Below are 24,321 nucleotides of genomic sequence, written 5' to 3'. Positions count from 1 at the left end.
CACACCTCAGGTTGCAGCTGATGATAATTGAAAGCTTTTAATGCAGCCACCTTCAGCTGCAGCCAAATCCCAAAGCCTCTCCAAAACCAGGCATTTTGTCAGCACCCCAAGTGCTTTCAGAGGGTTTTTTTAAGAGGAAAATGTGTACCTCTTATGGTTATGGAAACCCTGGTTCAGCAACACTCAGCAGGCTGAAAGACCCAGAGGGAAAACAAACAGATCAATAAAAAGTCCCAGTTCAGGATGATTTTTGTTTAAAACCACTGTCTTTGTTTCTGCAGGATTTGGCTCATAAATTTTGAATACAGGGCAGAAGCTTGTGTACTGGGAGCTTTAGAATCCAAACAAGAGCAAGACACTGGCAGCACCCCTCAGCCTCAGCTGCTCCTCTAGTTCCACATCCCTTCTTGTCCCCCTCAAATTCATTTCAGCTACAGCTGTGCTGTGAGGCTGCAGGCACCACTCCTCCACAAGAACAGGAATTAGCAGGGCTCAGATATTCCTTGCCTTGTGTAGAGGACACTTTTTGTGGGTTTGTGCTGTTTTTCAGGTCTTACTAATGAGGAGTGAGCTAGAAACATGTTGGGTGTTTTTGTGATTGTTTTGTCCCCAGTGGGCTCAATGTGTTAGGGACTTCAGCCTCCATCTGTAAAAACACCTTGTTTTCTAAATGTGCCATTGGAGTTGGAAAACTCCTGTCTTGTGAGTAAAAGCTCATGGCAGTAAGGAGGTAGAAAAAAGTGGAAGCTGAGCACCTTCAGCTGGAAATAGCAAGAATCAGAGCCCTAAACACTGACAAGAACAGAGCTGGAGATGACAGTGGACTGTCAGGTCTTCTTGGTTTTAACCTATTACTGCTTGGTCAGTTATCATTTGCCTTGTTGGTTATGGTTTTAGTGCCTGGGCTGGATTGTTCACTTTGGGTTGCCGTTCTTGATAGTGGATGGGACAAAACCTGCTACTTGTTTTCCTGAATTAATACTTACAGGGTGGGTTGTTTTTTTGGTAGTGGTTTATTTTGCTTTGCTTAAGGATGGTAAATGGAACTGAGTTTTAAGAATTTCAAACATTATTAACCTTTATTCAGAAATGCTATGAGCTTAGAGAGAATTGCTGCAGGCATCGAGTTTTCATTCCTGCATTCTCAAAGGTTGTGCTGCTAAGTTTACAGTACAAGGACAAAGAAACTTCTAAAAGGCTTTCAGCATCCCTGAAAACTCACATTTAAGTGTAGTGACTTGGCTATTTGAAGAAGGAAGACACACCAACAACAATGCTTGCAAAGTCTGCAATCCTGCTCGTGGGAGAAGCTCATGCATGTACGCATCTCATACTTTTTCAGACATAGGAAATAAAAATAAATAAAACTCACAGACTGTGCTCAGGCTTTGGGGAAACAGCAGAGGTTGTGTGTCAGCAGTGTCCCTTCATGCTGCTGAGCTGCAGTGGTGGGGCCCCCAGGGTCTGGGGTACCAGGGGCTGGGGTACACATAAAGCAACCACAGTGATTTTATTTCATTTTCTGTGAAGAGCAGGATTGCTGAGCTCTGAAAGCTGAGGGTATTGTACCCCAGCCAGGCCCAGCTTGCTGAAATGGGTTTGGTTCATTCCCAGGAGAGTGACCACCACCCTGTTATAATCCTGACAGCACCTGCATCCTGGCACCTTCCAATTCTACTTCCCCAACTAGAATATCCAGCAGTTTGATTGCTACTACTGTTAACTATTATTTGAGAAGTCTGGCCAAGCTGAGGAGATGGGAATTGGTCTCTGTGTTAGCACTGACACAATAGCTTAGGGGAAAAAACAATCCTCTCCCTCTTTCCACCCAAATTGTTCCACTTCTCAAGACACTCACCCCTCTTGTCCCATGCCCAACCCACTATTCTCAACTCACACTTCAAAGGCAGCTCTTTCTGAGCCCACTCCCAACATTACACAAGCTTTGAAGTACCTAGGCCTCACCTTCATCACCAGTGAGGTAGTTATAAATGGAGCCTGAGGGGAGAAAACCCCTTCTTTGCTAATCCTGCCTCCAGAGGTACTGCCCCCTCCTCATTTTCCTGCCACACCTTGTTAAATACCTGCAGGAAATTGCCTGCTTCCCTAGGGCTCTGCTCCCCAGTGCCTCACACAAATGCAGAACGAGGATTAAACACCATTATTGGTCTAACCTGGCTGGGTTTTCCACATGCCTGCTCTGGTAAAAGGGGCTGCAGGTGCTGTAGGGCAACAAACCAAGGTCCAGTTCTCACTTTCCATAGTTTCCATCAACAAAAGGCAGCATTCTCTTAAGAAGGTAACACTGGCTGAAGCCCAGAGGAAAACCCCACGGGAACAGGCACTAAGGCTCATTGCTGACCTCCATTCTCACTCTTGTGGTGATGCTGAAAGACAGAGCAGTGTTTTATAGGCAGTAATTTTGCAAAGACACCTTCCTTTGCCTACAGAAGTAGCACATCTTCCCTCACCTGCCAGCATGATCCAATGGCTGCTGTAATTAAAATGAAGCCAGACTGAACCAATTTGACAGTCAAGCAGTTCAGATTTAAAATACTCTCTTGAAAAAACTGCACTTTGCTGTTGAGAGGCAGCACATATGTTTATGTATGGATAATGAGCCTTGCGGGCAAGGACAATTAAGTCTCCTGGAAGCATCTGTGGTCATTCTCCACCTGCATTTCAGAGGGAGGCCCTCTGTAAAATATTTGCCATTCTCTAAAGCAATTGTACCATCCCTTGTACTTGGCTCTGATGCCTGCTATGCTGATTCTATAGAAGTCTATTCCTTGCCATTTTCCTGATGTGCCTTTGCATCTCAAAGGAGGATGGCATTCATCGCCCAAAGTATATTTTACTTTTCCTTTTACATCATATTTCTGCCTTGAACCTAGTCTTGTGTTTAGTTATAAAGAAAGCACAACCTAAAAGACTGGATTGCCAAGTACAATTACAATTTATCCAGTAGCAATTCCATTCAGACAGGTTTTTCCAGCCTTCCCACGTGTCCCAGCTGCCAGCAAAACAGCTCATGGGGTTTTGTAGGTGTGAAAATCCAGCAAGAGCCTGAGAGGAGCTTTTTCTGTGTCCAGTGAGGCAGGACAGGGCCAGCCCTGCTCAGTGACAAAAGATCCAAACCAGATCAAGTGACATCACCCATCTTCACTGCCAAAAATGACCACATTTTGGGGTATTTATGAGAATTTTTTTCATCCCCCTAGGTGGGAAACTCTTTTCCTTACCTCTGGAAAAGAGTGCTATTGCACTTGTTTCCAGCAGCTGCCTCTCAGGCTGCCCCAGTGGACTTGGGAGAGGCAAGGGTGAGGATTCTGCCGTGCCTGCAGCCCTACAGCCACCTGCAGCATGCACAGAGAAAAAACGCATCTCTGCAGGGAGATTCCCAGCAACTCTGTTGCATTTAGCACAGCAGGATACATTAGTTGCTTTGGATTAATTAAAGGAGTAATTAAACCTCCTCTTGCTGCCCTATGGAGCCAGAGCAGTGCTAGTGTGTCCTGGGCTTTGTTCAGGCTGGAGCCACTTCTGACACCTTTCCTGACCCAGGGAGTTTGCCAAGCTCTTTGCCTTTCCAGGAATTCCCACTTGCTCCAGCACTGGGGATGCCACAGGACTATAAATAAACAGCTCATGTTGCACAGATGATGCCCAGGGCAGAAGTTCTGTGCTGGGCTGTGTTCTGGCAGGGTGGTGATGCCCAGTTAACAACCTGTACCCACACCTTACCTAATCCTGTAAAGGACAACTCCACAGAGAAGTAACAACAGAGTAATAGAGCCCTGTGCCTGTTGCTTCTTAAAATTTATATATGTACACACATGCTCTTGGGACAAAGAATAACAGAGCTTGGAATCCCCTTCTGAAAGAGTCTCTTTTCCACTTTTGGTGTTAAATATAGGTTTGGGGGGATTCTAATACAGTTTGGTTGTTTAAATTTCTTTTCAAGAAGCACACTTAGAAACAATTTCCTAGCTGTGGACCCACCCATCTACTGCTACTTACACTCATCTCCACCCCTTTTCCCCCCTGTTATGTTTTTGTCATCTCTAAGACATGTGAAATTCTCAAGAGAAGAGTAATACTCCTAAATGAGAGGCTTGGGAAGAGCAGACAGAACATGTTATTAAAGGACTAACTCTGCAGTACTGCACTTACAGACCAGGACTGTTTGGGACATTAATACCAAGCAGTGCAGTTCTCCCCCTTAACAGGTTGGGTGTTTTTTTCCTAAAAGGATTCTGCTATTTTTTCACTTTATGAAAGTTGACTCTACCCCAAACTCAGGTGAAAGCAAAAGGCAGCATAAAGCATCATTAAAAGTGACAGAAGGTTCCAGGTCAAGTTGGCTATTGCAGATAAAGCTGCTATCATCTCCCGTTAGTGACTGGGACCAAAAGCCAAGGGTTTTCATTACACACCACGTAAGGAGTACTTTATAAATCACAATAACTCCTGACATGCAATAACATCCAGTCTTATTAATATAAACTGCAGGGATTTTTTTTAAAGTCTGCTGGCAGTAAAACCACCCCTTCTATAAAATGTTGGCATTCACACATGCCCTGCAGCTTCTCACAGCACCTTTAAGCACTAAAGATGTTCATTACCTCATACACTGAAAAAAAAAAAAAAAGAGTGGGATTATATTGTTGCTTCAAAATAGCTCCCTTCATCTCTCCTTAAGCTGGAAGGTGTCAGCTGTGGGCACCCCCTGAACCCCAAGGGGGTCCCTGCCCCACAGCAGCCAGCCCTGGTCTCTGCTCTGCTGGTTTTAGTGCCCTGGCATGCAGGTAGGGCTGAATGCCCCGAGCCAGGGCACAGGAACAGTGCTCTCTTCTCTCCCTTTAGACACAGAGATGTTTTATTTTGTTAGTGTTAGAAAGCACAGCATCTCCCTCAAAACAGCTTTTCCAGACAGGCCATAGCCTCCCCCAACTCAGGGGTTGCAGGTGGGACCTCCTGTGCTGCAGGAAAAGGGCTGGAACTTCCTGGGATCATCCAGACCCCTTTTATCCCCCAAAGTGCTCCTGCAAAGATGACAAGGTGTCAGCTCAGGTCCCCATTGCTGAGGGGTGGCAGAGGGTGTCCTGTGGCCACCAGGATCCCACAGACTCCTGTCCCCCACCTTGCTGTCTCATGCAGTCCTTCCTACCCACATGGGAACGATTTGTGCTCAGTACCCACAAAACAAAGCTCTCCACCCTACTGAGGCTCTACAAATAATAAAAACAAGCATCAGCACAGAAGCCATTTCACTCCTGTGCAGAGGGGACCTGTGAGCTCCTGCAAGGAGACAGTCAGAACCAAGCAGGAGGATACAGCTGGGATACTGAGAGCACCATGACCCCACTCATCCAACAAACAAACAACTCTTTATGGTACATGTGTACAGAAAACACATTGCAAGAGGCAGATGGTGTTAGAATATAAACACGAGGAAAGAGAAGAGTCTGGCTAGATACCACTTTTCTATCTTGAAAAAGGGGAGCTTTTTTCCAAGGTACCCACCTTTCTTATTCAAGGGAACACAACATTGTTGAAGCAGGGATAAAATGCTACTCCTCTAAATTAACCAACACAAGAGGAAGCAGGAAAGAGGTTTGAGCCCAAATTGAGCAACAGAAGGGGATTAGCTCAAGCTTTCCAGCATACTGGAGAGCCCCATCACCTTTACCAGGTTGTCTGAGGGGTTTCTCTTGATGAACTCTTCCATCAGAAAAATTCTGACAAGCCCACCTACTGCTCTTCTCCCCAGAGTCACAGCAAAGCTACCATCCCTATCCAAATACACCTTGTATTTTAGTTAAAATGCTCATGGGGTGTTGATCTTACAGAGTTTTGTGCCAATGCTCCCCAGCTGGGCCTCGTGCATACCAGCACAGAATATAGATAAGGATGGGAGAGGAAAGACAAGCCCAAAGCCTCTTTTATTTTCAAGTGACTTTGGATGAGATATGTCAGAAATAGCGGGATCTTTTCCAATGTCTGTCCTACTTTGCAACAATAGCTGCTTGTTGTGCACAGTGAGTGGAGCAGATGCCAGCAGGAATGGTTGTAATACCACTTTATAAGTAAATTAATTGCTTCTAATTAGACTAAGATATAAGTAGGAATAGCTCATCTTGCAATAAACTTCTACAATCTTATCACACACACCTGAAAGCCACTTTGCCTGCTTTGCTGTGCATGGCAGGGGTGGATGCTGCTTATTCTCCCTAACAGATGCACAGCCATACACAATTTCTCTGCTTCTAATAATTCCCAGTGCCTCTCAGTACTGCAGTTGGTTTGCAGCTCCAAGGTTTATTCCTCCCCCCATTGGTGGCTCCTGTAAGGTACAATACAAGGGATTCCTGGATGTCACTTGCTGTTATTACAGACACAGCATTCAAGCACTGTAGCAGAAGTATAAACACCTTTATAAGTTTCATTTGTAATCTTCAGGGCTTTTTTTGGCAGTTTATGCTTTCTTGCTGCAGGGAATAAAACATGTTTTCTATCTGCACCATGATGAAAAAAAGGGGGAGATTTTAGTACTAATTGGATGAAAGGAGCCGTGTAAAACTTAACAGAGAAAATAAGTCCAGAAGGGGGAAGAAATTAATGCACCAAAGTCCTGTGGGTGTCCTAAAGAAAGCAAATGTTTACCTGCTCTGAGAATATGTACTTTGAAGGTGCCTTAGCCCAGCAACAAAATTGAGAGCAGTGCAATTCACCCTTCTATAAATATTTGCGCTTCGGATCACTCGTTCTCTGGGGCTGTAACATCATGGCCGGGGTTACCTTTCCTTGGTTTATGGATGCGTGTGCTCGGCCGGAGCTGGAGCCGCGATTCCCGGGCGCGGGTTCGGCTGCGGGCAGGAGGTGCGGGCGGTTCGGGGCTGCCGACAGTAGATGTCAGCATTGCCTTGTGCCTCCCCGCTGCTCCGGGCACCAGCTACCGAGATGCTCACAGAGACAAAATATTCAACTAATAGGCAACAGCATTTGTTTCAGCTATTCTGCATATTCCTAGGCTTTTTTTTTTTTTTTTTAATAATGTTACCTAATGATTTAGGATGGATAAAAGTAACAGTGGTCTTTTCCCATCAGTTTAATGCTCTGCCAGATATGCTTTGAAGGTTTCTCTTCAACTATTTTTCACACCTTATGACTGTGAGAAAGAACATATAAGAAGTTAATAATTCTTTGTTTGACCACTCAGGGGCTGTGAAGGGCGAGTTGCCTCTCTTCTTCCTGCTTCCCATCAGCCAGGGCCGTACCTCTAACACTGTGCATCCCTTTTCCCAGCCTGGGATGCCTTTCTGAGAAACTCCCGTGCCTTGCAGGAAGCTGCTGATGGCTATTCTTAAATCTCTGCAAACGAGCGGACAAAATCCCCTCCAGCCGCGCCCTCGGCTTGGTTCTCTGAGGTCACCCAGTGCAGGGACAGGGACAGAGTCTCTCTCCTCCTGCCTGGTGCAGATAATTCTGTGCTTCGCATTAGGGTGGCAGCATTGGCCGCGCTATGGGGACTGGCGGCGGCCAGGGATGCGCTCGCAGGAGCTGTGCATCCCATGGGAGCCGAGCTATAAGGGCTGGGCAAGCAGGGGACAGCTCAGGGACAAGTGTGCTTGGGGACACCTGAAATCAGAACTACTCCCGGACAGCTCTGGGATGGCTGACGGCCTGAGGTGGCCCCAGGCAGCTCACATGTATTCAGCTGGTATCCACTGGGCTGAACCTGAGCGTGGTGCCTTACACGGTGAGGACACATGTGAGCAGCCAGCCCTGTTGTCACCGCTGTCCCCTCCTGCTTTCAGTAGGTTGGAAAGGGGAGAGAGGGAGTTTGGGAGTTTTTCAAGTTCCTGCTGGAGTGTGGGGCAAGTGATGCTGATGAAAGGAGTTTCATCCAGAGAGCATTTGAGTGAGAGCAAAAGAAAGCAGTCATCCACCTGTGCTGTGCTCCCACAATCCCTCCTGTGCTGCCCCAGGCATGGAGAGAGAACGGGAATGCTCAGCAGAAAAGGAGTGGTGAAATGGAGGAGAACCAGAGACAGGATTCAGTGGTGCATTTATGTTGGAGGCTTTAAAGTGATGATGGAGTGCAAATGCTGGTAAAGATGAGAAAGGCTATTTATCTTGGAAGATTTCACCCACCCCAACTTGTACCACAGCCCATCTCACAGCAAATGTTTTCAGGAAGGCATCCCTCTGTTTGGGGGATTTCAGGATTTTGGGTATCTAAAAGTTTAATGGCTTTTTGAGAGACTGACAACACATCCAAGGTCTTCCAGTCTTGCTCCACCAGAGCTCTTGGGATTCTAGAGCGGCATTGAACTATTCTGCCAGAGTCATCTGAAAGTTTCATTTTAATTTGCACACCCTGGAGCAACACCATTTATGAGCAGTGCTTCACTGATGGGAAATATCATCATCATCATCACCTTAAAAATGTACTTCTATAAAAAAAAAGCTACAGTTTATGGAGTAGCTGATAGTTTTTGGGGGACTGCAGACTCACAGAAGCCTTTGGATGTGAGAGCCTTCATACAGTGCCTGCGGAGTGAAATCCACAGATCAGAACTTTCCATTATAATTGCACACAATTGTTTGGACTGATCACAGCATCCTTCATTTCTGTGGTAATTGCACTGGCCTTGAGTGCCATGTACTGACATCCCAGTACTCTTCCTGGTACTCAGTAACTGCTTCTGATCAATGCTGATGTGAATGAATTAAAGTTAATAATATTTCCTCCTATTAGGTCAACGGTTGCTGGGCTCTAATTCAATCCTGCCAGACTGGGCAGGTGCTTTTACTTTGGATGGGAAAAGAGACATGATTTAAGGCCCTGGTGAACAGGCTGAAATCTTTTTTCTTCTGGAAAGGAAGGAGAAGAGGGAGGAAGGGCTTGTATGCTGGAGAAATACTTTAAAAAAGTATTACATTAAAAAACAGATATGTTTTTTAATGGCTGTTTTATTATGTTTGTTAACATGATAAATGGTAAAGAAGGGATTTTAAGATTAAAAGCTTTTCTTGGTTTTGTGTTTCTGCACCAGAAGAAATAAAATGCTAATTTAAATTTATTTCTGTGTTATGTAATGGCTCATGATGGGATAGGTAGCTCTATAATGAAAAATATATCTGTAGAGTGCATGAAGTCAGCATCAAAGTGCTTCAAAACTCCTGTATGTGTGTTTATACCACTCTAGAAGCCCGAGTTCACCGTTGTTTTGAACTTTGTCTCATTACAAAGCAGATGCAAAATCTAATTTGTCTTTGCTCTAGATGGCTGAAGTTAAAGCAAAGGTACCAGTGAAAATGACAGTATATCAGACAGCTGGCTGTGGCTCCTGTTCCTTGCTGGTGCTTTCCTTCTGCTTACATCCCCTTGCAAACTGACAAAAGAGATATCCTTGCAAATCATTTTGTAGCCTGCACATGTGTTTAATTAGTCTCCAGCCCACATGAGGAACTGCAAGGAGAAAGATAATTATGCAGGCTTCATGCTGTTTTGAGCTCTTGTGCTTTGCATTTTCTTTTCCAGCATTCAATTAAAAGTTAAGCACTTTTTGAGGCTATCCAAGTAGACAGCTATTGATTCTTCATTCTATAAAAAAAGCCCTTCTTATAGTTTGTCAATTTGTGAAGTTGCTGGCTGGGAGGGAAACTGGGTAGCACAACAGATCCTTGGGGAAATACCCCAATGAATGCATGGTGTGTGCTGCAAGATGGCCTCACACTTTAGGCCAAAATACCTGGTAATTTAAAAGTGCTTTTTAGTTTAAAAGTTTTCAAATATTAAAAAAGAATAATTTTAATTGCTCACTAAGAGGACATCTTGTGATGTCTGGAGAAGTTTTGAAATGACCTGACTTTTTTCAGAGGAACAGTGTCTTTCCTCTGGCTGTGGACAACATGCATATGGTCTTGGTGCCAGGGTTTATCACTGCCACAGGGGACAAGTTGATGTGGCAACACCTGAGAAGATGGGAAGGGAAGGAATTGTAAATGTTTGATTTTTCAGTATTAACAGGTTGCCTCAACAACACTTGGTCTGTGGAAATTTGCTCTGCTTTGTCAGGAGGAAAATGTTTTCATGGGGTCCTAACACAAAGACCATTGACACCCATAGGATCTTTTCCTGATTTTAACAGATCTGCAATCTTCCCTCTAATAAAGAATCAGACAGTGAACTGTTAGAGGAATCGACATGGTTGGAATATAAATTTCCTGTGCAGAATTAGGGATCTTTATGTGGTAATGGCTAAGGATTGAACAAAGATTATAAATATCCCCATTGAGGAAGGACTCTTATTATCCCTGATATAATTACAGAAAAGCAGAGAACTTTATGGGCAAAGCTGGCAGTGCTCACACAGGCTTTCAGCATTGACAACAGCACGTGGCTTAATGGTGACCAATGACAAATGGTCCCTTCTGTAAGGTTCAGATAGAGACCTCCTGTCCTACCAAGCTTTCATAGCTGATCCACTGCACTTTGCAGCAGATGGGTATGAGTCTTGGAATTGAAACCAACTGACCCTGGTCCAAGTTGTGCTTTGTCTTTGCTCCTGGACAACTCCAAGGGGGATGTATAAAGTGGTGACTATGGGCAGGGAAGCAGGGAAGCTGCTATGGAGACTGCTGTGCCTTCAGGAGGCTCCTCTCAGCCTCCTGTGTTGGGTTTGAGCTGAGTATAACATCAGCATTTTAGAGCTACAATAGCACAGCTCACTCAGTCCTAATTAGCTGTGACCAGTGAAAGCATCAAGCTGACACAGTGCTGTGAGAGAAACATCACTGAATCCATGCCTGGGAGGAAGGCACTGTCCAAATACTGTAGCTGGAGATGTGTCTCTCTTTAATTAGCAGATTTATGGTCTGGTGGGTGCATGATGAATTGAGACAGTATGGTTAACTGTGGTGAACAAAGCTGCATCCTAACAACCAGTGCCTCTATAAAATTATATTGGCAATGAAATGCCATCATGCTTAGTAACTCCAAGGTGGACTAAAACTGCAGAACTGAGATCTACATTTACATACATGTGCAAGAATAAACACTCAGAAAAGTCCATCCATGAACCTGGAACCAGAGCTGGTTTCCAGCTCCCAGTGTCAGCGCACTCTGGATTTTCACAGTGAGGCTTTTGGTCTGTGTGTCTGGGTACAGTTATCAAACCCAGAAAAGGGGACCCATTTCATCAATGCTGAGAATCATTGCTACTTGTTAATATTAATTTACAGTAATGGGAGTGATAATCAAAAGCTAATTAAGCATTGTGTTCTGTGTAATGATGGAACAGGCAAAGTGTTTAATGGTCACAAGACTTTTCATATACAGACTGAACTCCTCACTTGGGGCTTACTGGGAATAGCTCCACTTGGCTGGAGGGTACTCACCTTCATCTCACAGGTGAATGAGAGTATGGACAGGGTTGCAGGTGGAGATGCCAGCAGATTTTGTCCAGTTCAGGTGCCGTCCTGCTCTGAGCCCAATTTCCTTCAAGGAGTCTCATGGTGGATTCTGGAAACTGAAGCAAGTGAGATGTCAAGTCTGAAAATGTCCAGTTAGACAGCTTAGCGTCAAACAGAAAACCAATCCCCTGTTGTGCCTCTTGCCACAAAGGCAAAATCTATAGGTCTATTCTGTCTGTGACATAATTTAGTGTGTGAAGTTTAGGGGTTATTCCTGCATTTCTCCTGTGATTAAAATTACTGTTCTTCAAGCACAGTTTGGGAGGAATCATAATATTTTTGAATTGGACTAGCTGATATAGTTAGGAAAAAAAATGGACTGTTGTTTGCTCCTCCACATCTTCCTTCAGATATTGGGATTTGGGCAGGATGTCACAGATCTCACCAGCCATTCTCAGCATGAAAAAACAGGCTGGGGAAATGGGTTATGTTTTAACACATTCATCAGAGTTGCTATTTAGCACAAATTATCCCACGTAATCTAATTACAAAAATTTCTGCTGTTTTGTTTGCACAAAGTAAGGTAACCCATGGGATAGTATACAGATGAAGAAATAGATTCTCTGCACCATCTTAATAGTTTTACAATTGAGATTCATGCACCAATGAGGAGAAAACAGACTTAACCATGGATTTATGAAGCATGGCAAATATAACTTAAAAAAGGAAGGCTCAAGGAAACATTGCTGATGTAACTTTACCTCCTTTAGCCTTAGATTTGCTGGACAGTGTCTTAGTGTAGCTATTGCTATTTTTATATGCTTTGTAGAAACCCGTGTTCCCTGAGGCTAGTGAGTAGAAAATAACAAGTAGCTTCCAAAAGGCAGATCATTTTACATGTGATGGTGAGAGGCTGTGAACGATGAACTATATGGGTTCAGATTATTAGATTCAGTCCAGCTCCATTTTAAGTTGATAGGAAAACCTCATGTGATTTCACTGAGGGTTGGGCCAACAGATTGCTGTTTGCCTTCAGCAGTAAGTAAAATCATGGGGGGATGTCTGCGTGTGCACACAATGATTTTTAAATTGCTCCTTCTGTAGTCAACGTGTCTCGCCAGGTTCAGTGGGTGCTTGTTAGAGACAGAGCCTGGGGGTGGGAAAATGGACCATGAAGGTGATTATTTCTTTCTAAATTATTCATTGGAGAATCTTCTGCTTGTAAATGAGATAAATGTATCTGACACATGACCTGACAACATGCCAGTCTGAGTAATTGCTGGCTCACTGTGAAATCACCCGGCATGGGCTAAGGAGGGTGAAGACTTGGCAAGATGCTCTGCCTTGCCAACTGAAGTGCAAAAGAAAGGCTGACCAGGCTCAGAAGCGCTCCAGCTGATGGTCCACCGGGGTCTGACATCGTGTGACGCCTGCCAGGACAGCTGAAGACACACAGGTACTTTGCATTGTGCCATACAGCCATGCTCCGTCCCGAGCAGGAGAGAGGGAGAAGGAGTTGGGGTCTGGACACATAGGTACTCCTTCAAGAATTCTGGCTCACTCGGAACCCCAGCTTTATGTGTGAAGATGCTTTTGTCCATGAGGTTGGCTTGGGTTTTTTTTGTTATTAGGTTTTCTCCTCTTGCTGCTCTTTGGATTTTTTTTTTTTTTCCAAGTAAGAGATCTTGCATTCTGCAAGGGTGGGAATTGCCACTTGCCAACTGTAGCCACTTGTCATATGTTCAGACATAACTGATTTGTAGTCCCTAGCTTGTAAAGGTTTAATGTTGGCTGTGCTTTAAAAAAAACTTGACAAAAATGTGAAGTGAAAATAGCACATCTCTGATGGAAATGTCAAAAGGGATATGGATGGGTTAGTCCACATACTTTGCTTTTCTTTGCATGCTTTGTTTTAGATTTCTCACTGCCAAAAGAATGGACTATAAGGAGCCATGCTTTGATGTGGGGTTTGAATTGGAAAAGGATAATACCTAGGGAACCACACCTTACCTAGCTGGCACTGAACAGTCACTTCTGAACACAACCATTTCTAGAGTCATCAACCCTACAAAGCCCAGCAAGGTGAGCTGAGGTTCTTGTGTGAAGCAAAAGATGGTCATGCTGGCCTGTGAAGATACTCACATTGTGTCCCAGTAAAGTTTGAATATGTGTTCAAAAGTTTAAAGGTGAATTTATGTGAGGAAATTCTGAATTTTCTCTTCTGAACTCAGCTGTATATTTTGAAGGGTCAGAAATGCCTTTACAGGGAGGTGTTTGTTTTAAAGTTGGGTTAATTTAAACATATAAATTTTCTATTCATTAGATAGCTATATCATCTTAACTTCCAGTGGAGTAAGCTGCTATTAAAAGTAAGGCTACATTTCTCTCTGTGCCTGGCCAGTGGAGAGGAATCAGCAGCCATCAGACTGCCTTGCAAATGCGTTTTGGACAGCTCACAGCCTCGGGAGGGGAGGATAGAAATCAACACAGAGCAAGGAGATGCCTCCTCTGGTCAAAGCAGCACTGGAAAGAGTTTATCTGAAAGGACATCCTGGCTGGGGGCTTGGATCCAGGAGGTGGACTGGACACCACTGGGGGCCCAGATGCAGCAAGTCTCTCTTGGACACAGGCACTGCAATTGCCATTTCCAGAAAGGGTACAAGTTGGCACAGCCAATTGTAAGGATTTGGAGTCAGTGAAAGCCTCTTGGGTTCAGGTTCCTGGGTCCCTGTAGGGTCCCTTTAGATTCTAATCTTATGTTAAGTGTTTGGCTCTAAGTTACTGGGAACATATCTGAAGTATATTTATGAGACTAATTTATATTAAGGTAAGCTTCCAGGGTGTGAGCTAGTCCATTTCAAACCCCGTTGGGCATCTTCAAATGCAATATAGGGTGCCAAAGATTTAGGTCTAGTTTGAGAAGCTGAATTACTGACATTTGCTCACTCTGTTCTATACAAAAATGAGCAAATGGCTTGACAGCAAAAGTTATGGCTGTGCTATAAGTAGTATGAAGGTAAAAGGAAAGAACTTAAACATAGCATAGCATTTCCAGTTTCAATTTTTTTGCACTTCAATATTTAAACAAAATATTAAAAGCCCTACAAAGCAATGCTTTGACATTTAGGTATAGGGTGCCAATATTGTACTATTGCTTTCATCAGAGGCATGTGAAAATTAAAGCCATGAAATGCTTCATTCACATCACAAATGACAATCAGTATTTGGACACAGAAGAGTTTTGGTTTTTCTAAAAAAACTATTCAAAATGGTGCATTTTTATAGAATTGTTGCCCAGAGTTCTACATTTGTGTTAATAATAACAAAGCAAAGAGATGGACATAAAGCCAGTGCAGTCCTCACTGTGCATTAATCTAGAGAAACCAGTATACACTGCCACCCTCAGTTCAGCTGAGACAGGTTAGAGGTGGACACTTGGAAATTACTTATATTTTAGTATTCTATACGTGAAAAAAATGACACTGCAATAAAACCCCAAAAAATTCTTGAGGAACTTAAAATTCCATGCTTGGTCTCCATCAAGATAATAAGCTTTAAGCAGGTGAGGAAAGGCTCTGCTAGTAAATGTTACTTATGGCTAAAAATCCCCTGATACTCTATGCCCATTTTGGATCATATTCTGTGGCCTCTTGGACCATTTTTTGGGTATAATTTCCTGGGTATTTTAGATCAAGAATAAACCGTTTATTCTAGGTCTATCTCTGAAAACAGGTTGAAGAAATAGCAGAAGATTGTGAAAGTTGCTAAAACCAGAAATATAAATGGTTGGTCACAATAGGGAAAGCTAGAGCCAAAAAAAAAAAAAAAAAAAAAAAAAAAAAAGGGAGGAGTGAGACCAAGCAAGGAAAGCATCAAAGGGCAGGCAAGTGTTTTTGGGGCAACAAGAAGGAAGAAAGTGAAGGAGACTGCACTCTATCTTACTAAAGAGAAAGGACAGGATTGGGTGCAGGGAGAAAATGTTGTTGAAGCACCCAGTCATTTTAAATAATTTATGGTTTTGGTAGATGTATTCCTTTATGTCAATTTTTAATCTGATTTTGACAGAGAAAACTTTGTCATGTCTGGTTTTTAATGTGAGCATGTACATATGTGACCTCCAAAAACAAACAAACAAAAAAAAAGCAGGAAACCACCTAAAATGATTCTGGCATGTGCTAATTATTAGCATGAGACTTAAGACTTCCAATGGGTAGATGCATCACCTGGGTAACAAGCAGTGAAGCCCTTGGAAACATGGTAAAACAAGAAAAAAGAACAGTTTTTGCAAACTTTTGTGTTGCTTTGTCCTTTAGCTCATGTCTTCTGACGTGGTGGTGTCTCAATTCTTGCCTCTCTTGCTAAGTACAGACTAGCAAAAAATACAGCACTTTGTTTTCTCTGGTCTTTTGTGCTAAGGATAGTGGCTTTTCCTTTTACTACAGCCACATGGAGCTATTTTTTTTTTCCTTAGCTTTTAGTAGGAGTGTATTAGCTGCATTGTGGTCACAGTTGCCTTGAAGAGCACATTAACTAAACTTAATTTCAAAGGGGAGAAGAACATATTAAGTGAAAAGCCTCTAATTATCAGGAACCAATAATCATTAGTCCCTTTAAGCTGTATAAATACTTGTGTTCACAAAACTGGAGTTTAGAGAGAACTCTACTCACTCTACCTACTTGTAAAATAAAGAGTTACTATATGGCACCTCTCTTGTCTTTTAGCACTATTTGTTCTATCTGTGATACAGAAATGCTCCCAAATTTAGAACAGGCAGAGCCAACACAATGCTCCTGATAATTTTCAAGGGCAGCACCAGCCAGAGGTGTGGAGGCTGTAGCTCTTGGCAGGAGCAGCAGCAGTGTGGATGGAATGACCCTTCTATTATACACTGCAGTGTACAGACTGGACTGTATACATTACCATTCCAGGTTGGTAGTGGGACACCTGCACTCCTCAGAGCCGTGCCCTGGGCTCATGTTGTACTGATGTCTTTGCTGTAGTATTGACAAAATGCTTGACTGTTGACTCCCAAATTTTTCTCCAAGCACAGTCAAAACTCTTCATACTTCTGTTTTCACTTCTGTTGTTGGGTTTGGAGCAGATTATTGTCTCTTTCTTTCCTGTGAAAGAGTTGTGTGACACTGAAGCCAGAAATCAGGCTGAATTTTAGAAATTTACTAATGAAAGCAATGTTTTGTATTTGGTGATTAAGTAGTGGAACTAGTATTCCACCTAATGCTCATTGTGCTTCAGTGAAATGTTTAGGAGAATGACCATCAGCAGAACTGATGATGTGCTGGAAAACAGACATTTTTGTTTTCATATGATCTCTACTCAAACCCTTTTAAAAGAGATTTAGTGTATCCTACATCTAATCTATAGAAATACCTGGAAATAAAGCAGAGCTTTATATATTTAATGTTCTTCTTACAGAGTAGAGACAAAATACGTTTAGTCACTTCAGCTTGACTCTGAATGCCAAATGTCTAGCATTTTAGTATTACTTTTCCTCATTAAGAAAAAAAAAGGTAACCAAACAGAAAAAAACCAAGCAAATTCACATTAAAAAAAAAAAAAAGAAAAAAATCATCTGGATTTGATTTTTTAGGTTTAAATTACTTGAGAATCATGTGAGCACCAACACAGGAGCAAGGAAAAAAGCAGGAGTGCCCAGCAGGAGGTAGAGTACAAAGTTGATTGATTTAAGCTGCTGTGGGATCATATTTATTAGAAATCCTACTCTGTTTTTTGGAAGCACCCTATTCTGTTACATTTAAAGCTCAGCAAGGTTACTATGGCTTTGCAAATGTGACCTTTATAAAAATGGCCTGGCATTACAGGTATTATTACACTGTAGTTACACTGCATTTGGCAGTCCTGACATTTTTAGATGAAATTTCTGTTAAAATAGAAGAGTAGAAGAGTCTCTTTGAGACTGTACTAATCAATTCCTTAAATCTCCTTCCTTTATCAGAAGTACCTTTGGCATACAACATTACAGCAGGAAAAAAAAAGTCCTGCTTTTCTAAAGTTGGGCAAGTGACTGTGCTTGCATGTGGTATTCACATGCCCTCTGAACAGAGGGAAGCTGTGAGAGAAGCAGAGAAAAGAATGATCAAAACAATTCTTATCTCATTTGCTGCTCCTGTGTTTGTGAACATGTGGAATGTGTTGGAAGATTATTTACCCGAAGGAATTTGGTAATTGGATTCTGCTGAGGATTGTTTTGTTCCCTTGGCCAATCACAAAAAGCTGTGTCCTGACTGTCGGGAGACAGTCATGAGTGAGTTAGTTAGTGATAGTTCTTGTTAGTGTGATATTCTGTAAGATAGTTATAGTATAATATAGTATAATAAAGTAATTAATTAGCCTTCTGATATCATGGAGTTCTGTGCATCATTCTTCCCGCCTGTCAGGCATCCTAGCACCAATACTTCCCGAGCACGGCAAATGTGCTGGTGCTTCTCAAGAACAGACATTTCACTGGATACAATATTTGCGTCCATTGGAAACCTGCCTGCATGTCCCTTCCTTCCCTGTAGAAACTTTTAAGGGAACTCTGTAAAATAAACACACAAAAAACATAGGGATATATAATTTCCCACTCCCTCTTACCCACCTGCAATACTCTGTGCCTGTAATGCCCGCAGCTGACAAAACTTTCCTTGTAAGCTTTTTTTTCCGTTTCAGAGTCTGTGTTACAAGTATCCTTGATGTGATTCTTGGGATAAGTCTTAGCCAAATTCTGCATGTTACTCTGTTGTTGTACAAGCAGCTGCCAGATGGCAATACAGAGAAAATACATTTAACGTCAGTCACCTCTCTGGAAGCCAGATGGCACAGCAGAAGTTGGAACAAGATGTTTGCCAACTCATTCTGGCTCCCAGCTGTGGTCCCGTGCTCCACCATGACCGTGTGGACAGTGGCCTCTTGACTGTCACCGTGATAGTGCTGTTAGAGCCACGATTTGTGCTCCCTCAGAAAGCTGAATTGCTGACATTGCCTCGTCCTTCCTCCCCAAAAGCTGCGCTGAAGAACAATTAGAAATGGGTGTGTCAAAGTCAGTGGGGCAGATAATTCTTTGTTGGCTGCTTGTCTGCTGTGATGAAGTGCATATACTGCACCTTTTGGATGTGTTCCTGTAAGGGAGGGAAAGTCACTGAAAGTAGCTCACGTGGTTGTTCTGGTTTTTTAACTCAACCTGTTGAAATTGCAGCCAGTTTGATTGTTGAATTCAGCAGGAGGGGATATTTTGCTCTGAATGCAAGGAGAGTCTCTCAGTCTTTCAGGTGTGGTATAAAGGGAAGAGTACCTGGTCCTTAGGGATTGGGAGCACAGGCAATGCTTCTGGAGCATTCCAGTTTGTCCAGTTTTCATAAATGATCTCTTTTAAATCCTCTGCCTTGTCTGGCTGATCTAGCAGGCATATCTGGTGGAGGTGCACACCTCAGTCTTTGCTCTGTGAGAAAAGCAAACAGCCTGCCTAATGAAATGCTCAAGCTACAGCAGATGCTGCTTCCATGTCTTTCTCACGAGAAGTTATGGGATACAGTAACAGCACTGGTAGCTGCCATTTGGGAGATGATAATCATTTATAACCCAGACTGTTATGAGGCTATAAACCTGGGTGAATTGGGTGCTTGGAATTCAGCTTAGCAATAATCAAATACAAAGTATTTATGGCAGGTAGCTCTGAACGAGGTAGACAGAAACTAGTTGGCTTGTTATGCCTTTGGAAGGAAAATGTCAGTACAATGAGGCCATTTATATAGTCACAGTGGGGTGACATAAAGAGTTTAGAAGTTGCCAACCAAACACTGTTTCCAAACAAAGCTTTAAATCTTTGGGAACTAACAATATTTGACCAACTGACTTTTATTTCAAAGTAATCAAATAAACTCAATGGGTCCTCTACAATACATACATGGCAAACAGCCATGTATGATGGTTATTTTTTCACTTCAACTTTTTTTTTTTTTTTTTTTTTTTCATAGCAAGTATAGCACTGACTATATCTGGCTTCTGAAAATGGGAGCCATAGGATGTCCTGAACTAGCTGGTGTCTGAATGGAGAATATAACTTTTAAAAAAGAACTCTGTGGTTCTTAAAATCCTTCTGAATACTTGAGAATCAATTGGATTTGCTAAAAAAAAAAAATTGCTCTTTGCTTTTAGTTATGACTTGTTTTTAGCAAATTCTCTGTATTACTGGGTATTATAGAATCTCAAAATGGTTTAGGTTGGAAGAGACCTTAAAGCTCATCCAATCCCACCCCTTCCCTGGGCAGGGATGCCTTTCACTAGACCAGGTTGTTCCAAGCCCTGTCCAGCCTGGCCTTGGACAGTTCCAGAGGTGGGGCAGCCACTGCTTCTCTGGGCTCCCTGTGCCAGGGCCACACTGCCTCTCAGGGAAGAATTTATTCCTAATGTCTAACCTAGATCTACTCTCTTGATATGGTTCTATCTTTGCACAGCCTTCCTTACCAAATCCATTACCTTGCACAGCCTTCCTTACCAAATCCATTACCCGTTGACATTGATCTTTAACGACTCCTTAAATAAACCAAGAAGACTGAGATCCTTTTGTCTGCCACTATTAATTGTTTTCTAATCATAATCTTCCCTGAAGCACCTTCCTGAGCCCTTTTTAAGCTTTCATCACTCTTCTTCAGTTGTGGATACCATACATTTCCATGTTTTAGCGAGACAGAGATGTCCCTTGAATAATTTTCAGGGAGAAGTTAGACCTGCAGAGAGAGAGAACTCAGAGAAGGGTATTGCTTAGCATTTTGTTTGTTCGACTCTTCATGTGAAGGCTAACAGCAAACCTCGCTGAGAGAATTGAGTGGCATTAACTTAGATTAATCAGCCTGTATGACATAAACTTACACTTTGTGATTTGTGGTGGAATTGGAAACTTCCCTAAGAGAATGATGCCTCCAGTTGTAGCCAGCCCAACTTTTGTAGTGTTATCACCTTTTCAATTTGCAGTTTAGGAATACTGACTGGTGAATGTTGTGCTTCATGACGCCACTTCTGCTTATTCTTTTTTTGACATGCTCTGCTGGAATTCAAGATGCGTCTGGTGGGTTGGACATGATGAAAGAACATTGTGCTGGTGACATCAATTTAATCTGAAGGGGTGGAAAACCCCACCCATCAATGATCAAGAAAGGTATGTCAGCATTTGCCCTCTGCCTCCTGAAACCAGCTGAGTTCAAGCTCTGACAACAGTGTTTGAGACAATTTGAGGGAATACAACAGTTCTTGTCATCTTTGCAGTGTTGTGACAATCTTGTGCCAAAACACTGTTCTTTTATTACAATTTGGAGACTGTGAAAGTGCCAAAATACTTGTTATTTCTCAAGAATGTGCCTGCCATGGGAGAGGAATGGCAATCCTGTGTGACAATCTCTGCATAGTGCCAAAACAGTTTCACAGGCAGCAGGTCTGCCTGCAGGATTGTATCTTTTCAGGCTAAACTTTTAACTGAATTATATAATTCAGTTTCCTCCACTTACATCTCCTCTGATCTTCAGGCTGTATGTCAATGTGTCAGTGCTTGCCTTTTTATTGTTTGTTTTTTTTTCGTGTTTTTTTTAATTTGTTTGGTTTTTTTTTTTTTTTTTTTTTTTTTTTTTTTTTTTTTTTTTTTTTTTTTTTTGTTAACCCTGCAAGGAAAACTGGTGCCTCTCCTTTCAACCCAACCATTAGCAATTTATTACAATTTTTGCAATTACTTTTTCCCCGCCCAGATACTTTGGGCACTTATTTCCATTACTTTACATTAATTCAAGCACTGATTCTGAGTTCCTGTTGCATGTAAGGCCCCTTAACTCAATGGAAATTTAGGACTGGTAGGTCTAACCTTACCTTAAAATAAGAAAAAGCAACAGAAATTTTTCTGTCGAGCCCTGCAACTTTATTTCAAACTCCTAGGAGCCATGACATGTATTCTCCACAAATATATGTTGCTCTCCCAAACTTTTTCCTGGGAAAGCTCCTGCTTTTAAACGTGAATTCAGAATCGCAGGAGAGTTTGGGTCCTGAAGGGACTTAAGCAATCGGTCCCACAGGACTTAGCTCAGCTTCCAGCTACAAAAATGTTCCATCTGCAGAAGAAATTAGTCCTCTCTTAGGAGTTTGAAGCGGTTTTCCCCCTCATTTTCTGCCGGTTTTCCTTCCACTTGAGGAAGGTCGGTGTGTGTTTGCCGGAGGGGCCCGCCCTGAGGGGACGCCCTGGAAGCCTCCGGAGACTGCTCGCCCTCACACCCCGCTGCTCACAGCGCCGCTCCCACACGGGCGAGGAGCTTCGCCTGCAGTTACAAACGCTGAATTACATTAAACCGAATTGATTTAAACTAAATTTATTTAAATTCAATTAAACCCGGCTCTCTTCCCGCCGCGGCGCGAGCGCCTCTCCTCGCGAGAGGTCGCCCCCGGCAACGCCGCGGCCATGGCGGAGGAGGCGGCGGTCTCTGAGGCGGCTTTCAGCCTGCAGAGTATCCTTCTTCCTCCCCAGCCTTTCCCCCCTCCATCCTCGTCCTCCTGTTCCCCTGGGGGTGCCGGTTCCCCGCCTCAGGGGTCCGTCTCCTCAGCGCTCCTCCCGCCCCAGCCGGGCCGGCCCCCGCACCTGCGGGGGAGGGTGGGGGGATTGGGTGGGGCCAGGGCAGCGTTTGAGAGTATGGGGGAAAAGTCAAAAATCCCCCCGGCTTGTTGGTTCTTTTTGTGGGTTGCTGTTCCTGGAGGCTGAAAAGCGGCTGAAGCCTGTCCAGAGAAAGGCACCGGAGCTGGGGAAGGGGCTGGAGCACCGGGAGCGGCTGAGGGAGCTGGGAAGGGGCTCAGCTGGGGCAAAGGAGGCTCAGGGGGACCTTGTGGCTCTGCACAGCTCCTGACAGGAGGGGACAGCCGGGGGACAGGGATGGCACATGAGGAAACGGCCTCAGTCCATGCCAGGGGATGTTTAGGTACGGGGAAAATTTCTGCCTTTAACGCGTGGCCAGGCACTGAACGGGCTGCCCAGGGAAGCGGTGGCCACAGCATCCCTGGAAGTGTTGAACAGCCCTGTGTGGATGTGGCACCTGAGGACATGGTTTAGCGGTGAACGTGGTGCTGTCTTGACAATTTGGTCTCAGAGGTCTTTTATAATTTAAGCAATTATTTGAATGCATGGGGGTTTGGCCCTGCAGAGGCAGTGGGGTGTTGCTCACTGTAAGGTGGTGTTTGCTTTCCTGGCTGAAGGTCGGGGTTCCTGAACGCCCCTTGGAAAAGTGAGGGAATTGAATCCTGCAGTGTTGGTGGGGCGGCCTGAGCAGGAGTTACAACCCTGGCATGAAAAGCTCTTGTCACCTCTCCTGTGTTAGCTATTGAGCACTAAATGCAAAATACCTATGAAGAAGGGACAAGGTTTATTAAGGGTATTAAGACTCCCAGTCCCAATGTGCTGCTGGAAAAGGTGCTCCTTTAATTTCCCACTGCAGAATAACTGCTGGGATATTCATGGTTTGTACTGAGTATGAGGGTTTTGATACGTAACCTAGACATAACTTTGCTGTGGTTTTTAGAGCAAAAACCCTACCCAATTCTTTCAATATTTTAGTTGGAGCAAATTATGTTGGAAGCTTATGGCTTTTAAATGTGTAATTTTTTGGTCACATACCCAAATTCTGGTTTTGTCACTAGGCCAGATGAGCTGCACCTGTTCTCTTTTCTCGCTGTGAGCTGCAAATGAAGATGCTGTAACGTTTTTAGAGGCTAAACAATCATACTTTAGACCCTACCATACCTTAGTTTTTCATGCCTTGCTAGAATTAAGTTGTAAGCCAATATAAAGCCAATTTTAAAAAGTGGAAGAGTGTCCTTTTGCAGCTTGTGCCTCAATTTCTACCTTAGTGATTCTGCACAGCTGTTTTCAGCATGGTGTGCTTAAAAAAGCACTGCCACAGCAGATTTAACACTGTGGAGAAATACAGTAGTTTTTAAAATTAATTTCTCTGTTTTGTAATGCACCTAGCTGTGATTTTTGGAAGGGAAAAAAAAAAAAGAAAAAAGGAGGGGAATCCCAGGATTTTAAAATAATATTTTAGTCTGGGCAAATTGTTTGCAATGACACATTAGTTCAGACCATAGTAGATCGCAAGGACAGTCAGGTCAACATAAAATTGAGGGAAAAAATCACCAGTTTTTGAAAGTTTATTACTTATCAGGGGTTTATGGTGTTCAGCTGTTAGCCTTCCAGATGGATACAATTTATCTCAGTTTTCCTGGTGCTGTGGTGCTGCGGTCTTGAATGAAGATGATACTTTTACCTATGTTTTGTGCTTTTACTGTGAAAACTGGCAAAAGGCCAATTTTAAGGAGAATTATTCAGATTTGGGCAACACAGTGCAAAGCTGGAAAATTATGTTGGGTTTTTTTTTCTTATTTTCTGTGTTTGAAGTACTGAATTGCCAGCTTTTCTTTTCTTTGGAAGTTAATTCCTGGTTTATTTACATGGGTCACTTGTAGGCTAACTGATTTCCTAGGGAAGCTGTCAACAGCATCTGCTAAAAACATTTCATTATTCTTTCATGGGCTGTGAGGCTGGTGGATGAAAAGATGTTTATTTGGCTTTTATTTTGACTATTTGTAGTTACGTATAATCAAAAGTTTGACTCTAAAGCATTTCAAGGAGCTGTAGATAATTTCCAAATGAATTTTTGAGTTTTGAAAGTTCCTCGTCTTTTTATTGTAGCACTCTTGTGATTATTAAGGCATTTGCATCTGCTCTTTTAAGTGACTCTGTGGTGTTCAGGGTTTGACCTCAGGTGTTGCTGTTTGAACTCACACATCTGAATTTACTAAAAATGATATTTTCTGAGAGCATGAAGCAATTTTGCTTAGAAGGCTGTGGAAAT

The 24,321-nt window shown here is 43.0% G+C and overlaps 1 protein-coding gene across 3 annotated transcripts in view; it reads left to right on the top strand.

Moving 5' to 3' along the window:
* The first annotated feature begins 12,810 nt into the window (after positions 1 to 12,810).
* SPAG16 (sperm associated antigen 16) overlaps positions 12,811 to 24,321 on the top strand; it is a 370,003-nt gene continuing 358,492 nt past the window's right edge. Inside the window, exon 1 of one of the 3 annotated variants that reach the window (XM_041460215.1) lies at positions 12,811 to 12,880. Coding sequence is in view for 1 of the 3 variants with exons in the window: in XM_041460213.1 (XP_041316147.1) it covers positions 21,882 to 21,927 (46 nt within the window). In the remaining 2 variants the exon portion in view is untranslated. Of the gene's footprint in view, positions 12,881 to 20,526; positions 20,601 to 21,875; positions 21,928 to 24,321 lie in introns of those variants that run through there. The other 2 variants (XM_041460214.1, XM_041460213.1) reach the window with 2 other exon arrangements.

The sequence above is a fragment of the Pyrgilauda ruficollis genome, unplaced genomic scaffold (assembly GCF_017590135.1).
Source record: "Pyrgilauda ruficollis isolate IOZ18807 unplaced genomic scaffold, ASM1759013v1 scaffold140, whole genome shotgun sequence".
Taxonomy (NCBI): domain Eukaryota; kingdom Metazoa; phylum Chordata; class Aves; order Passeriformes; family Passeridae; genus Pyrgilauda; species Pyrgilauda ruficollis.
This window is presented reverse-complemented; position numbering and strand designations above follow the sequence as displayed.